We start from the raw sequence: 17260 nt of genomic DNA on the forward strand, positions 1-17260 counted from the left end.
GTTAAAACCAGCCTTTGGTAGCTACTGAAAATGCACATATTGCCTATGATGTGCCTACACTTGGAAGAGGTTCAAGGCTGCAAAGCAGGAAAACTTTGGTGCAAAACTTGCCTAATGATTTCCTTTACCTTGTGGGTTGATACTCTGTGTTGAGCAATTACAGTTAGTTTTTCTAGGAGCCCTCGTAATCTCTCCTGTGTAGCGTGGGAGATCAAGTTCACAACATCAGAGTTAAGTTCCATAATGTCATGCCTTTTACCTGTGGAAGCAGAGAAAATCCATTACGTGTTTTAGTAGTAGCTGATAATTGAAATAATTAGCACAGCAGGTATTCTGTTCCCCCTGGAAGTCATACCCATTATGAATAAAGGTTTGGAGATTATGATTTTCCTGGTAAAGTCACAACTTCAAAGATCTTAGACATTACATTAATAAAACTTAGCCTGGAGCTTCAGAAAATATAGACATTGTTTCACTTAGCCTCCAGAACCACTCTCCTTGCAAGGTCATTTATAGGACAAAGTTAATAAGAACACAAATCAAGCTTCATGTTCGGGGAGGGGGAGAAGCAGTAGCTGTAGAAATTAGTGACATATTCTGTTAATTCCAGTAATTAAAAAAAATACAGAATTACATTTTGCCCTGCTTGACACCGTGCTTGTTAACAACTCATGACATTTATTTGATGAGCAGGAATGGGTTTTGCAGCGCACTCCAGGCACACAGGACCCTCTCAAGTGCCCTGACTGACGGACACGGGGCAGACAGGCCCAACCGACCCACAGCAGCAGCTCGGACAACATAGATTCGAGTCCAGCTGGGGTCATCCTGCCATCACCTTCAACCTTTTCTCTGGGGCTGCTGCTGATTCTCTGCGTTTCAGCAGCTGCGACCGAGGCTGGTGACAGCTCCAGGCAAAGCTGTGCTGGCCCTGCACCCAGAGCTGGGCATCACCTCCGTAACCTTCCTGCGGCTGCAGGCTGCCAACGGAGAAGCCTTCCCGCAGTTGACACCATCGATCACTCAACGCGACTCCATCCAGACACCTGGACAGCAGCAACTTTTCCCTGGTAGGCACGGCAGGCAGCAGCTTCACATGCCTCATACACTGTACCTGTCAGAAGCGCTTTTCCTCGCCCCTCGCTGCATTTACAGCAGCTGTAATACTTTATGATGCAATATACAGCACGCCTTCAAAACCCATTTCGGTATTTACTGCCAAGTGAAGTGTTAAGAATGGATAAACAGCACACTGTAAAAAAACTAATCACCTATTTCATTTGCCTTTGCTACTCTAACTGAAAATGATTAACAATCTCACAAGACAGGGAGAATCTAGGATGTTTTCCCAGATACAATCAAAGTGTATTTGATCAGGAAGCATTGGCGTGTACCTTAGCTGAATGCAAAGCTCATTTTGCTCAAGGACTTTTCAATACTTCCTCAGCAGCTTCTCACTAGATTATCAGAACACCGAAACACCAACCTAAAGACTCAGTAAAATCCCTTCAAACCTCAAGACCTCCCTCCACACAAACACTTCTTAATTTATAGAGGGCTCGGTTCAAAAGTAGATTTCTGAATTGCTGTACTCCCTAGCAATATTCCTTTCCTTACAATCAAACACTTTTCATTTATGACATGAATTATTCCTATTATTATTATTATTAATGTAGAACAACTACCATGCCAGCCATGAAACAGCCAGGCTTCTATTTTCCATCTTTCAATGAATTGTCTTTGCACCCCAAACCAGCAAATTTTTCTAGAAGTACTCTGTGTTTTTGAAGAGCTCTTAATTCTTCTTTATATATACTTCCCAAGAAGGATTGATTAATCCTCTACCGAATTTTGAGAAAATCTTCTAGGCACCAGTTTTGATGAGTATTTTCCCCTTGCCACTAATAACACAGCACTTACGTCACTCTACTATGCCTCATACAGCTCAGATGACACATCCTAGCTAACCAGAGCAGGGGTACTGAGGTTGCAGGTAGCATTTGCAGGTTACATACTTGTCACAGGTTAGCTGCTTACTTTGGACTGAGAACCAGGTGTGTCTAGAAAGAGAAAGACTTGGTGATCACGTAGCTAAACCATTGTGACAGAATTATGACTGCATGTACAACCACAGGCTTTTTTGGATGCTCAGCTGTAAAACTCACTGTTCCAGTACAGAGAGCTATGGGGCAGAGGGCACAAGCAAGGAGCAGAGCAACACTCATCGACTTTGCTGTGACAGCAGTGGTACCACTCAGCGTGGTTACAAATGCATGCTCCCTGCTCTGACACAATACAACACTGCTAAGCAACAGTTACCATTTTGCTTGCAAGCTAACAGCTGAAATGATGCCTACACTAGAAACTTCCTCCCGCAGTTTAGTCACACGCATTCAACATACATTCCACAGTACTATTCGCTACACAGACAAACAGCTTCAACATCTCTTTTGTATAAAATTAACTGAAGTTTTTTCCACAGAAGGAGTCATAAATAAAAGTCTGTCCTGCGTGTATTGGCAGTTGCAAACTTCTTCTTTATGTTGGTCAATAGAGCATGTATACCTGAACAGGCTGAGAAATGCAAAAATTGTTAGGAAAGATAGTGTGATGCATCAAGTTAGAAGCTGCAGAGATAAAAAAGCACATGTAAGTGTTTTGACACTAGCATCTTTATGGTTGTTAAGTGTTCCATTAAGTCTAAGAGTAATAAGTTGCTCACTTCTCACATGTTGAAGTGGCATCAGTTTCTTTTTTCTGGTTGTGCTTGAGACTGTTTCCATGTTAAAAAAAACCTTAAAGGACAGTTGTTTCCTAGAAGGGAAAGTAAAAGATCAGTATAGTTTGGTAGAAACACATGAATTGAGATGGGAGATATTAATAGTTCTAAGTCCTTCTTCATAGATTGGAGGCTGGCTGATGAAAGAGGTAAGAAAATACTACATCCACACATATATGTTACATGTGCATTGCTCTCACCTATGTTCAAGATCTTCTTCTGAAGAGCTTCCAAAGAGAGAAATGGTTCATCTGAACAAGAGTGAATCACTGTACCAATGAACTCAGAGTTTGCTGCCAAAATGCACGCATTCTCCTCACTAAGATTGACCCCAGCCATAGAAGTCACATCATTTATGTCATCTTCATCTCTACAAAAGAAAAGACCAACATTTTATGCTTTGTTCAGAATAGATACAAAGAAAAAGTCTCTTGACTATCAACAAGCAGCCACACTGATGTATCCTGGAAGCTATCCCCATATAAAATAGATGTTCAGTGTGGGTGTGGACAGGGACAGAAAGCTCCTAAAAGCTCTCACACTTCAGCAAAGTGCCTCTGAAACTTTAATTTGGCTAATGCCTCAGCTGCTAGGCATGCAAATCCCTTATATGAAACTGAAATTCTGAGCAAGGTTGGAAACCACGAACTGACATAAACCTGGATTAAAAGTTCCCACAAACCCCTAACCCTGCACCACCGCTTTTGCGGACTGATATTTGTTCTAAAACTAATTCACCAGGTAGAACTGAGCATTGAATAAAGATGAATGCTGATTCACTGAACTAAAAATAAGGCCAAGATGCCCATCTTACAAGCTGAAGCTTACAACACAAGCTTATTAGCACAAACCTGATCTTCACTTTTCTTTAGTGAGTTCCCTAAAAACACAGGATACAAACAGTCCTTGATTATACAGTAGGACCAATCCAGATCTTGTCCTTTGGATTAGTCCTACCACACTTATGTACATAGCAGGGAAGATGCCACGCTTCTGAAGAGCAGTAGCAGAGCTTCAGCTGTTAACACCCCTCCATTAGCTGGATTCTCCTGTAGCAGCTTTGGACTATGTGTTCAAAATAAAAACTTAAAATCTGGTATATTTAAGGCAAACATCACTCAGATGAGCTATAATAGCCTGTGTGCCTCAGCTTTTTTTTATTTTTTTAAGATCATTTAAGTTAAGATACTGAATGAATCTCATACGGGAAAAGTTTTTCCAAGACTTTAGATCATCAAGAGAAAGCCTTTTTACTTCACAAACTGACAAGGGCCCTAATGGTGGCTTCAAGGGTTTAGGATCAAATCAAAACAGACGTCTGCAGTATTAAGACAGATAAGATAAATCACTCAATCTGATTTGGAAAACGAAGAAAATAAAACCAACACACACCTCTTGAAAAGTACTCTCTGGCAAGGTTTGATAAAGTTCACCTTCAGAAAACACTGTGTGGCCTAAATAACTCTTGAACAAGGGGTTAGCCAGAAACTTGACGTTCTTAGGTTATATGGGATTTCCTGGAGGCTGTCTTTTGTCTGAAAATAGGTAGAAGCTGAAGTTATTACAATATGAGTTCCATTCGTGTGCCCTCATTGCTAGGAGTTCCAGTGTGTTGTGGTCAGAGAAAAGGAGACCCAACAGATTCCCAAACCAGCTCCATTCATTAATTTTAATTAGACACTATAGTTTCCTGACTAGGCTTGTAACCCAAATCCATTGTGCTAAGAAAAGTGTTAAACCCCAGGACTGTCAGAACAGTTTGATGTCCACTGTTACAATTCAAAGTTGAAGTCACCAGCACCAAAACAGCTCCGCTTGTCCTACTCTTTCACAATCAGCAACTGAGCAGTTCCAAGTGTTTACTCAGGCTCTATCAGCCTAACAGAGATCCTGAACTTTCAACAATTGTGTAAATGAAGCTTCACTGAATGATAATTGAGTGCTAACTGATTTTTACAAGTACACTCCAGTTTCCTCTTCTTAGTGACCACTACAGAGAAGTCTTTGCTCTTGGCAGTGACTGCCACTGGTCTACTAATAAAGGAGATGACAAAATAAGCACAACTAGCACAAGGAACACACATCACAAGCTATCGATGCTGGAACCTGACATTACCCCAGTGGAACTGTTAATGGAATCCAAGGAAGGATGCTTGCATATCAGGATGCTCAAGACACAACTGTATAGCACGCGGTTTCAGGAAATTATTTTTGCTTTTAACCCGGCCACATACTCAAGCAAGGAGGAGGTAAACTTCTATACTATACATCTATCCACCTTTCTAAATATACAGCTTTCATTACTCTATAACTTGCCTTTATCAGGTTCTTATTTTCTTGAATATTTCCATGCATACAGTCTCTCTTATGAGTACACCCATACAAGGGCTTATATGCAACATCTCTACCTGTACTGTTTTTAAGGACAAATTCTATCTTTTTCACTGTGAGACTAAATTTGCATTAAGTCACTGAGTCATTAGCTTTGATGCAAGATATGAAAACACTATTGCACGAATTTTACTTAACCCAAAGAAATTACCACTACATTTCCTTAGAAACAGTGCTCACTAAAGATTAGTAAAAGTTTCAGAAGCCATGATAACTTTGTACCTTTCGCTATTCATTTTTCTTGTTGTTCAAACAAACCTCAATCATTTTAAGTGAAGTTACATGTACTTTGAGTAAGCTATAAAAATCATTCTACCAAGGTGAAAAATTTAAAATATTCCAGAGTGTACACGCAGGTGTTTCTGTTGGATATTTCAGCAATCCCTCCATAAAGTCCCTTTTCTGCACAACTTCCTTTAATTCTTTTTGCATTTGATCATGTCACACTCAGAAATCAACAGGAAAACTCTTCCAGCTGTTATTATAAGTCTCCAGTGATTTAAGCTTACCAAGACAAGGTGGAAAACAGAACTCAGAGTTCTGAGCATTACACTGCATGAAGTCAGGTTTGACGCTTATACTGAATATTCACTCGAAAACAAACCCAAGCAATGCAGATGCATCTCACATCTATGAAATTCCCTCTGCCGCCTGAAAAGTGAGTCTGTGGCACCCTCTGGTGTCTGACTACCGCACATTTCTTCTGAATCCACCTTTACTTACTCCATTTTATACAGGAGTAAAAGGGAACAGTAGAAACGCACATTTAACCCAAACCTCTACGCTCCATCACTGACAACTACATTGGCCAGAACAATTGCAGCAAACCAGGAACCACCAGCACTCACCACTACCACAGGGCAGGAGAAGCAGCTGCCCAGATGTGCTCCATTCTGCTGTCTCACCCCTGTTTGCCTGCTAGTTGAGATTGTTAGCACATTCCAGACAAAATACACAAGTTGTAGTTGCATGTGCTTTGGAGAACAACTTTATTAAACAGAATGGAGTAAAACAAGTATTTGAAGATGAAATACGTGACTTATTTTTTTCCAGGGTGCTCTAGCATATACTTTACATAAATGTGTAGATCAGCTTACAAAAATCTTGATGCTTTTAAAACAGACTGCCTCTTAACATGCCATGGTGCAATGTCCATGCTTAGCTGAAATAGTATCTGGAAGGTTAGAATGCTTTGTGTTTTGTTGGGGGGTTTTTTGTTTGTTGGTTTGGGGGGCAGGAAATCACCACTTTTTCTACTGCTCATCTTAAGCAAACTAAATCAGCCCATTAAAGAGCAGACAAGGTCAGATTGCATCTAACTAAGTATAGCTTAGTGAGTATTACATTCCCAAATCCTAACCTAACCTAGTCACACAATGGCAGAGGGTGTCAGGCTTGATGACATATTGCAGTGAGAGTGCACAGAAAGAGCACTTTCATTAGAGTGTCACATTTACAATCACATCGATTATGAGACACACTCTCTACCCATAACAAATATCATCACAAAACCTGAAAGCAGGCCATGGTGCCTCTCTCTGCCTCACACATGATCAGCTGTTGATGGACCATAGGTCACAAAGAATAGCTATACTGGGAATACAGGACAGAAGAGAGCAAACCACTTCACAGCTTACTGGGAAACAGCTATTGCCCTGTTAACACTATCTGATGAGAGAGACAGAACACAAACACTTGACTGAGGGAAGCCAAGAGTTCAGGTACACACTGCCCACATTCAGATATATGAAGATTGTAATATGTAGATTTTAAAGTCATAAGGTTTGATTACAGCAGTGCATAGAAGAAGCAGCAGGAATGTACGCAAAGACAAATTCTTCAGAGATAAGCCGCTATTAGAAAAATTTAAGGTGAGTTAGAAATTTCCCATCTAAATTTTCGTGGACTTATGCTACCTTGAAAATCAGATTCCAAAAGCAAGAACAGAACTCTATCTTGGATCACACTGTAAAAGCAGAGTTTTTCCTACACTAAGAATTTAACAATTCAGGGAAGAAACTTCAAGAATTCAGCCTTTTTCTTCTAAGACAGCTAATATATTCCAATAGGAAGATCACAAAAAAAAAAATTTCTTTTTTTTTGGTACAAATTTGTTTGTTGCTTTGTTTTTAATTGTGATATTTATGAAGTAATTTTTTTTAACATCACTACTCAAAATTATGTCCCACATTAATTCTGAAGTTATTTTATAAGACCTTGAGGCAGCTAAAAGAGCTACTGCTCTAATATGAGCTTTTCATTTCAACTTCTGGTTACTACTGTCTTAAGTGTTTGCTGTATACCCTATGTTACTATAAACAACAATAGCTCTCTGACTATATCAGTGCACACAATGCTGTAGCTTTCAAGAGATGAGAAGTCAACTGGTCAACAAGATGAAGGTGTCCTCATGCCTTCTTTTTTTCCCCTTAAAACTTGCCTTAAAGTCACAAGACCAATAATGCTTATGGCAGTCTGTACCTTTGATCCAGCATTACGTTTCAGAGCTACAAAAAAATAATTTCTGCTTTTGAAAAGTTAATCAGTTACCAGAACTAAAAGCTTTAAGCACTCTTGTAATCTAAAGGCCTAGAGAATATGCCAGAAGTCATAATTAGAGATATAGTCAAGACTTTCACCTCTACATACAGAAACAAGCTTGTAAGAGGAGCTAATAAAAGATTCTGAAATACAGCAGAGAGCTTTAGGAAAGTTACCAGCCAGTCCAAGAAACAGTTCAATACTATCCAGTTGTTTGCAAAAAGCAGAGGTTACATCTACTTTAATGCTACTTAGAGATTTTAATACAAGGTAACTAGATTAGCAATTGTATTCATAGGATGGAAATCAATACGCTTCCTCTACAAGAGAAAAACTGACACATATTGATGCACACTGTATATATAACAACACTTGTTGGATTTTCATCATGCTATCACCTCATCAGGACAGTTTTCTTACATTAAGAATAATTAACATCTGCTACGGGGTAAAAATTTTCAGGTTCTCCCTTGCCAGTTAGTATCATAAAATGAAAAACACATATCAGAAAAAAGTTTCTAAAGAAAGTTGCTTTTATTTGGGCTCCATTCCCACCTCTATATTTGCTGTCTGGTCCTTCTGTTCCTTCGTATTGTTATAACTTCTGATAATGTTTCTTTTTACCTGAAGGATGTTGCTCCATTCTCTTTCATTTTTGCCTTCTGAACAGGAGATGCTTGAAGCGACAGAATTTTATTTCCTGGCAGGGTAATTTGTTTCAGAATGGAACCTAAAACAAAACAAAGAACATGCTATAGTACAAAGTAAAATGCTAAGACAACTGCTTAATCAGTTCTTTCTTCCAGCAAAGGCTACTGCAGATTCAAGAACAACTAATTAGGTCCACTTGAAAACTAGACACTCTAGAATCCTACATTCTACATGTTCTGTGTAGACAAAAACTTTACATGCTTTCAAACACCCTCCTCTGTACTGACAAGTGAAACGTTTTAGTGAAAACTGGCTGGCTGAGACAAACTCATATTATGCATCAACCTGAACCTGTTGAAGGAAAAAACAAGGTCTCATGAAATGACTCTCAAAAGCATCACAGTTTAAAGAAAGTTCACTGCAAAGAGCTCAGTCACAGTATTTTACCAAGTACAAATGTTTGATTGATATGCTTTTAACAAGTGCCAGAAGTAGATGTGGCACTCACCAGAACTCCAAGAAGACAGTAAAGAAGTTCAACTCAAAGTGGTTGCTCCCAACAGACAGCCACTTTCCTACCTTCCTACAGTCTACCAACAGCCTGCATTTACTTCTGTACCTCAGCATTCCTCTCCCTTTACCTGCAGGAAACTGGTTGGTTTGAACAAGTGTATTCAGCGGCATCTTCTTGTCAGCAGATGTCTGTAGGGTGAGCACTGAGGTTTGTGGGAGTGTGGATACTTGCTTTACAATAGTTCCTGATGGTTGCTGGACTACCTGGAAGTGGAATATCCAATATCAAGAGTGAGAAGAGCTAAAAATACACAGAAGTAAACAGTACCAATGTTTCCACTTAGCCAGAATTGCCACTGGGCAGGCGTGCTTGTCTAGTTCTCAGTTTAAAACAAACATCATGCTCAGAAAAACCTCATTTTTTTTTTTTTTTACTTCATGTCAAGAAATCTTAACAAGTGGTGGTGAGCTTTAAGCTCCAGCTCTTTCAGAATGTGATGCTGATTCTGAGTAACAGACACTTCACCCCTAGTCTCTATTGATAACTCTATTAGACATGTTTCACTAAGTATCACACAATCCACTACACTGAGAGGCTTTCCTCTACATCTTGCTTAACAGAGTAACTACTGAATATTGAGAGTGCCTACCAATAATTTCAAAAGGGTAGGTATCTCATACACCTAGTTAAAAAGAGAGAACACCAAAACAATTGAAAGTTTTGCATGACATTATTTTCCTGTTAAGAATTAAGAGTACACATTATAAAAATACTACTGGATTTTTGGAACAGCAACATCAATTGTAAACTGAGATGCTGAGTTTCAAAGTGTTAAGCTAAAGTACACTGAGCACATCAGTTACCAGGAACATGAAGTACTAAATAGAAACACCTAGAGTGAGCAGAACCTCTAAAGACAGACAACAGTACACAGCTGAAGGGTAAAAAGGAAGACGGTTCACAGTTTTGTTTAAAGGGACTCTTCAAGGAAACAAAACCAGACAACAGGATGTCATCACAACAGAGACCTAGAGGCACAGCCCATAAATACTAATCCTTCCTTTTCAGGGGCAGCTATTAAAATGCAAGAAAGTAATAAAATTGCAGCATCTCTAAAAACCTCACTTCTAAGCCTCCTAGATAACAGAATGTGGGCTGCAGATTCAATACAACCTTTGGAAAAGTTCTTGATTACAGGTAGTAGAAAGATGAGATTTTACCAAAGCACAAAATCATAATGTCTTCAGATTGAATCCTGGGGTTTTTTTGCAGCAAAAAGCTAACATTAAGAAAATGTCAGGGTCAAGATCAAGAAGCCATTTTTCTCCTCTACATCTTTTATTCTAACTTCAGAAAGTCTAAAGAGCGCTTGTACAGCAAGACTGCATATGGATAATTAAAGAATTGACATTTACAATACTTCAGACATTAGGCTGTTTCCTTCTGTCACCTGTCTTCTGATATATCGATAAATATAATCAGCATAAACATCATACATTCACAAAAAGAGGTACTTTGTGTATCAAAGAATCAAGATACTACCCATCCATCTCCATATAAAACAGCATTAAAGTTTGGCATAGCAGCAGTAACACAAAATAATGAGCTGAAGGTGGCATCTGAGAACCAGACAAACAGACAGGTCTTGAGAAGAAACGTAAGATCTAGAGGAGGAAAGAACTACAGAAGTGCAGGGACAGACTGCAGACAAAGCCAAGGCTTACACATACAATACTTCTTCACGGAGTAGAAGTTTACTTCCACGTGTTTTTCCCAAAGCTCAATTTGATCTTTCTGAAAGATGCAGCTTCCACAAGATGGAAGTTGTGAATAACACTAATAGCGTCATTCATGTGTTCGGATAATTCATGAGCAACCAACCACCTTGGCCAAACTACTCGCAAGCTCCACTAGCACCCGCACTAACACACACCTAGAGATCCTCCTTACCACCAATAAGAATGATGCTTCAACTTCAGCATGCAAAACACTTAAACAGCACAGGAGGAAACATAAGCATTCCAGACTGATGTATAGCAGACAAAAGAACAGAGGGAGGCAATGTTACATCAATGGTCTGGGTGGAGACTGGGAAATAAGTCAAGTAACCGAGGAGACTACATCACTGAAAAACAGAAACTATGTGTTGGCAGTAGTGTCCATTTTCTGTTTGCCATTCTAGCTGCTAGACTAACAAACGCTGGAAGCCCTTGGGACTTGCAACAGGAGAGAGCAACAATCTTGGACACTTCAACAAGGACCTAATGCCAGAGGGAAGCATTACAAAAATAGGTAGTATCTGTGCAAAGGAATTATTGTCTCTTTTCTTTGGGTTAGCAGCAAGAAATAATAAAGAAAAGGGACTGTTCCTTTGTGCCCTGTTAAGTAGGTTGACACAGACATAAGAATAAAATCACCAACATTCTTGAGTAAAAAAATTGCAATGCAACGTTCAACTGACAGCAGAGAGACAGCTGCTTGAGAGAGACTTTGATTAGCCTCACCTGAACCTCTTTTACATTCATAAAGCAAAGTCTGGAGATCAGCAGAGAGATGCTGAGGTATCATCACACACAAACAGTATTGTTTCGTGAAGGAAGCCTCACCAGTTGAATGCAAAAGCATAAATCCTGGACAAAAAAAAAAACTCCTGAAAAATAATGGAGGAGACTGTTCACAAAAGCTCAGCTTGGAGGGTACTTGACACTACTAACAAGTAGTTGGAACAGCATAAGCACTTCATGCCTTGCTTCAGCCGTTAGTGATGTCCATGGAGTGTGTCTCACTGGTGACTGTGGGGATTACACCACAGACCCCTTGCTGTTTACGCCTGACGTGAAGTTTTAGTCTCACAGCAGCTTTTTCATCATTGGAGGCCAGCAGCTGGTAATGTAAATTTTCATTTATTGTGCTTTGAAAGAGACAAAGCAATACTGCAGCAAGACAAGCTTTATTTCCAAGATGAAATTTCTTTGTAAGCCAATGCCTTTAAATGAGGTGGTGTTAAGAAAGTCACAGGAGGAAACCCTTCCAAATGTGCAACTCTTACAGTCCAGGAGTGTGATCAACTCCACCAGCACCCCTGAAGAACAGGTCCCTCGGGGTCCACTATACAAACCCAGCGTTCCAATAATCATGCCACAGAAATTAAAGTTTCATGTTGCATCACTCCAGTCACGCATTTGATATTAAAATACTGCAGAGCTGCATTCTTAAGCACCACCAACATTACAATGGAGTTGGCACATGGAAGTTTGCTTTAAATTCCCGCAAGCACAAGAGGCCAAAATTAGAAAGGGGCATGCAGAGGGAGTGTATGGCATTAGACATCCCTATGGGCTGAAAAGGGAAAGAAATTGCTGGCAGCATTGTACGGACAGATTTGCACAGCTGGCAATGTGCTTCTTTTTTCAGCTGGCAGTAGGACCCTTCTGTTTAGGGAGGGGAGGTCCAGATTTGTTTTCTTATGGGAGGAAACAGACCCTCTGGCCTTTCAAGGAAAGGCATCGGGGAAGCCCTAGGAGATGCAGCCTCTTCTACTAATTTTCTCTTTGTTCTAATAGGTTGTGTAAATGAACACTAAGCTCCTGATATGGCTAAGCTGTGAAGTAGTCAGTCCAACTATATCCAAGACCAAAATTTAATAGGTATTTAGCAGACCAAGTATTTTAATCGCTGTGCCTGGGATCTACTCAAATGAGGATAAAAACATGTTTTCTATGCAATTCAATATATGTAAGGCACAGCAAAGAAAAGCAATTGCAACAGGCTGCCACGCTGCAGCAGTGTAGGAGGCAGAAACCATTTCTTGAGTTCACCAATATCATATTCAAGAAGTGTTTCGACTCCCCCGTGCAGAGTTAAGCTTCCTCGCCTATTTGCACAGATGGTCAACCTTTCCCCTGGATTACATGGCTTGCTGTGTAGCCAACAAACTGTTCTCCAGCCCTTGTACAACCTAAGAAACCCTCCTTTTCTTCTGGCTGGAATTTCAAACTTAGTCCTCAAAGACAATATGGGTAACAACTCCTTTTCCAATTTGGCTTTAGCAACCACCAGCAAAGACTGTCAGTGCATATGCCTGATAATGCTTCTTTGGAGTTTTAGGGTGGGGGTTTTTTTGCATTTTTGTTTTTTAAACAAATCCACTCATAAAAAGGACTGCTCATCCCCTCCATACAGTTGGGTGCTTCGTTTTTTTAAGCAAGTGTGGAAAGGTGAAGAGCTGGCAGCATAAACTCTTTATTTGGAATGCAGGATTCTTCTACTACATCTACCTTATAATCTTTGAAAAGAAAAAAATTAAAAAAGCAAAACATTTTAGGGGTCTGAACATTTTTAAATCAAGTATACACAATAACCAAGCTACAAAGAAAATTCACACATCAGATGCTCCTCTATACCTTTGGAAAGCAAATCTAGCTTCATGGGAGGTCTAATGTTTTTCCTGCTTTTTTAAAGAAAAATAACCTTTACAAGGAAGTGCTATGCAAGAATTGAGTTCTTTATCTTCCAAAGGGAGACTATTCCTTCAAAATACTTGAGAACATTACTTACAGGTAGATGAGTTAGAAACCGTGCAACTCAGTATCTCGAACACCTATAAACCAAACCTAATTTATTTCACAATGTTGCCCATTTGGGTATACCTGTGATCCACAGTTTCTTGGTATTTAACATTAACATTAGCAAGAAGTTAACCTGTGCCAAGAAAAAAAATGTTAACACATTGCTTTTGAGGGCATTGTTTTAATAAGACAGTTATTCCTCCTGGAATTTGTTAGCTAATGAGGCCTGATAGAAAAAACTCACTTTTGGATGACTTCATAATTAACACGTCTTAGTAAATGTGGAGGTCAGAACTCTGCTCTAACAAGCTCCTTGGGGTAGTTGGTACATTTCAGATAACGTATCACTGAACATCAGCAAGCCACCTGTGCCTGCAAAATACCCAGGGAAAGAACTGCCAAGGGAGACAAAGTGGAATCCCTGGTGGTTAGCTGAGGCACAGTCCTAACAGGGCATCTAAGAGTAATTAATCTAAGTATCCCATCAGCAGTTTCTGTTTCTGGCACTAGCATATCCTACCTTTTCTTTCAGGTGCCAACCTAGCCTGGGGTTAGACCTCATATCCCCTGGTGTTTCAAGACGGATGTTCAGTCTGGTGAAATGCTGGTCAACATGTCTTGCATGAGACCAAGCTGACAGCTTGGCTTTAGATTCACACTTTCAGCAAGGGCTCAATATTTCTAAACTACAACAAATGTAACTGATTAACTCAAGACAGATTAGCCTATGCCTTAAAAGAAAAACAAACCCCAAAGGTCCAAATCGGTACCTTCTTTACAAAATTGCAAGAGTCAAAATAAAGAAGCCCAGTTAGTTACAGAGGAGCAGAGAAATCCATCTTACCAACTGTTTCACTTTAACCACATGCTGAGCACCCACTGACTGTGTAACAACAGAGCTGGGCTGCGAGATTTTAATACCAATTGGGGTTCCAATGACTGGTTTCAGAGGCTGGAGAGGGGTGGTTGATGAAGAGGCCACTGTAGAAACCAGCACTGGCTTTGCAGACTGGAGAGAGGATGTTGGTACCGCAGAGGTGAAGACTGGTTTGACAGGTTGGACAGCAGTCAGCCCTGATGTTGCTATCGTTGTGGTGAGGACTGAAGCTGAAGGCTGAAGAGATGCTGTCGCCACTGCAGAGGAAGGAACAGGCTTCACAGTCTGCAGAGAAGGTGTTTCCGACGTGCTGGCAAGGAGTGGCTTTACAACTAGAGGGGCTGTGACTGTTACAGAGGCAGACACGGGTTTTATAACTGGCAGAGCAGTTGTTGCTACAGCTGAGGTTGCCACTCTTGTCGAAGGAGCTGGTACTGCAGAGGTACAGGTCGAAACCACTTCTTGGGTTGTAGCTGGCTGCTGCATACACTGCTGGATAAAGCTCTGAGGATTAGGCATTAGCTGCCGTAAGGCAAGCATGCTTTTCTAAAAGAAATATGAAAAAACACTAGATGTATTATCAACAGAGTATTCCACAACAATAATACATTTGTAACTGAATCCTATTCCTCATTTTTAAACTAAATTTTTCATGAGGCAATAACTTACTTATTCCAAACAAGTTTTGCTGAAATCTGGGTATCCTTAAATTGATGACAAAACTGTTCAGTGAAGACTACAAGAAACATGAACAGAGGCTGAGCTAAGGTCAACAGTCACCACAGCTTCACTACATGTAGCAAATCCCATCTATGGGGAAACGTTGTTCTTTTGTTTAGATTTTTCAATTTGGACTTTATATTTCAGACTAAAACGATTTTAGCTGCTTTATTACCTCAAAAAATTTTGTTTTGCCAAAAAATCCTGTTATACTGGAACAGCTGTGTTTATTTCATGAAGCCTGTCTGACAAAGAACTACAAATTATCCAATAATTCCCATATCCTTAGACATGAGAACTGCTCTACCAATACAGCTATCTCTACACTAGGGGGAGATACCACTTTAATAATGTCTGTAGAGCTGCACCAACATAACTTCAGCCAGTTACTTCTCTGAAGCAGGAGAACAAAAGTAAAGGAATCTGGCAACATCTCATTTTTACTACAGCTGTGTTTGAAAAGGTTAATAGACAGAATAATCTTCAAGCTCTCTACAGATTTTTCTTCTTGACTGTGTATTATCTGCTACAGCTCTGAAGCAGGGGAAATCAGTTCTGCAGCCACCTATATATTCTTGAAAACCCCTTTTTTCCTCCCCATTTGACAGTTTCTTATGTTTGTAAGAGTTTCGAGCACAGTGCTGCTGATTTGGACTTCATGCAAAAGGAACATGTCTTACATGCTAGTATACCAAGTGAGTACATTGTCTGCTCATCTGGACCTTTTGTATAACACCTGTCTTCTAACATTCACTTCCTTTTCTTTTAAAAGGATGCTCAGCTCCTGGTGCAATTTATATACCAAAAGCATCCAGCAGACTTGAAAATCAAGCAAGCTTCACAGCCAGTCACTGTATTTTTGTGCCTCTTGGAACAGCCAAAACAAACATGCACAACTTCATCAAAAACCTGCAGCTCAAAGATAAGAGACGACTCCAGAGAGTCTTCCCTAAAATTCCACTTCACTAGATAAAAGTGAATTGGCAACAAGCGGTATCACATTTCTTTCCAGACTCAAGGTGCAAACATTTCCCCGATAAACAAGGCCGGTGCTGATCCTTGGAGCACCTTCGAGAAGTGCTCCTGAAATCATCTTCAGTTTGGCACTCAGTTCTGTCACAGCTGCTCAGAGCTGCAGATCAACCTAATTAATTGTATGTATTAACTACACATCCTTATAGTGTTTCAGAAAAAAGCAATCAGGGTGCAAGATGTTTTAAAGGATTGGCAACACTGCAAAGTCAGCTAACTCTGATGATGTCTGAACAACATTTTTGAAGTCACAGTATTTCTTTATTAATACAGCATGCAACAGGGAGAGAGCAGCATGTCAAGGATTATGTGGTATGGATACTGCCCAAAACAGAAAAGCCTAGATGATACCAATAGCTGGCAGTATGCTGCAGGAGAAACATGCAGTGGCTCTGCTGCGATGGGTCTGACCCACGATGAACCCAACTTAACTCCTGCAGAACTACCCTGAGGTCTGTGCACCAAGGGTAACAGTCATGGCAAACTTGCTAGCAAGGCATTTAGAAGTTACCACTGCAACAAAAACTTTTATCCCCCACTTGAACAGATTAACACCAGCCATCTAAAGTAATACCAACATTATCACATCCATTGTTATGTGGCCTGTCAAAAACCAAGGAAAAGGACAAACTACAGAAAACCTCTGTCCCAGCTTTACCACTCAACTATTCTTCCTTTATTCTCCATTATGCCTATAATGAATGTCAAGGAAAAGTATAGATCTATCAAGTCTAAGAATATGCTGTACGTTGCAATTAAGTAAATTTAAACAAATTTTCCATGTTTTCACCGGAATTTAATGCCTGCTGTACAACAAAGACGTTAATTTTTATTTGTTAATACCATTCTACCATATGATTAGAAGTCTTAAGGGAGAATTTTTTAATTTATGTGACTATTTGCTTGAATGGAGGTAGAGTTCCTGGGATTCTTTTCTGCAGTAGTCCTGTCAGATCCTTTATGGAGAAAGGGGTAGGGTTTTTGTTCTGCCTCTAGTTGAACACAAACCAGCAGACAGATGAATAGCTTTGTGTAGATTCTTTGAGCTTAAACACTGCATAAGCTATGCATTGCCACTGTTGTCAGTCTTCTGTATTAGAATTCAGAATAGCTACAGTTTATATGAGAAAGCAAGAGGTTATCTGAGCATAGCTGCTCTACTGTAGATGCTTTCAAAACACTAGTCT

At 39.9% G+C, this 17260-nt stretch overlaps 1 protein-coding gene across 2 annotated transcripts in view; it reads right to left on the reverse strand.

Moving 5' to 3' along the window:
* The window catches only part of TAF4B (TATA-box binding protein associated factor 4b), a 70454-nt gene that overhangs the window by 31516 nt on the left and 21678 nt on the right, over positions 1 to 17260 (reverse strand). For both annotated transcript variants that reach the window (XM_017833846.1, XM_017833857.1), the window contains exons 7-11: positions 14289 to 14867; positions 9004 to 9139; positions 8336 to 8441; positions 2980 to 3149; positions 129 to 259 (exon numbers count right to left, since the gene is read on the reverse strand). In XM_017833846.1, the coding sequence (XP_017689335.1) occupies positions 129 to 259; positions 2980 to 3149; positions 8336 to 8441; positions 9004 to 9139; positions 14289 to 14867 (1122 nt within the window). The remainder of the gene's footprint in view (positions 1 to 128; positions 260 to 2979; positions 3150 to 8335; positions 8442 to 9003; positions 9140 to 14288; positions 14868 to 17260) is intronic.

The sequence above is a fragment of the Lepidothrix coronata genome, unplaced genomic scaffold (assembly GCF_001604755.1).
Source record: "Lepidothrix coronata isolate B3197 unplaced genomic scaffold, Lepidothrix_coronata-1.0 Scaffold6, whole genome shotgun sequence".
Taxonomy (NCBI): Eukaryota; Metazoa; Chordata; class Aves; order Passeriformes; family Pipridae; genus Lepidothrix; species Lepidothrix coronata.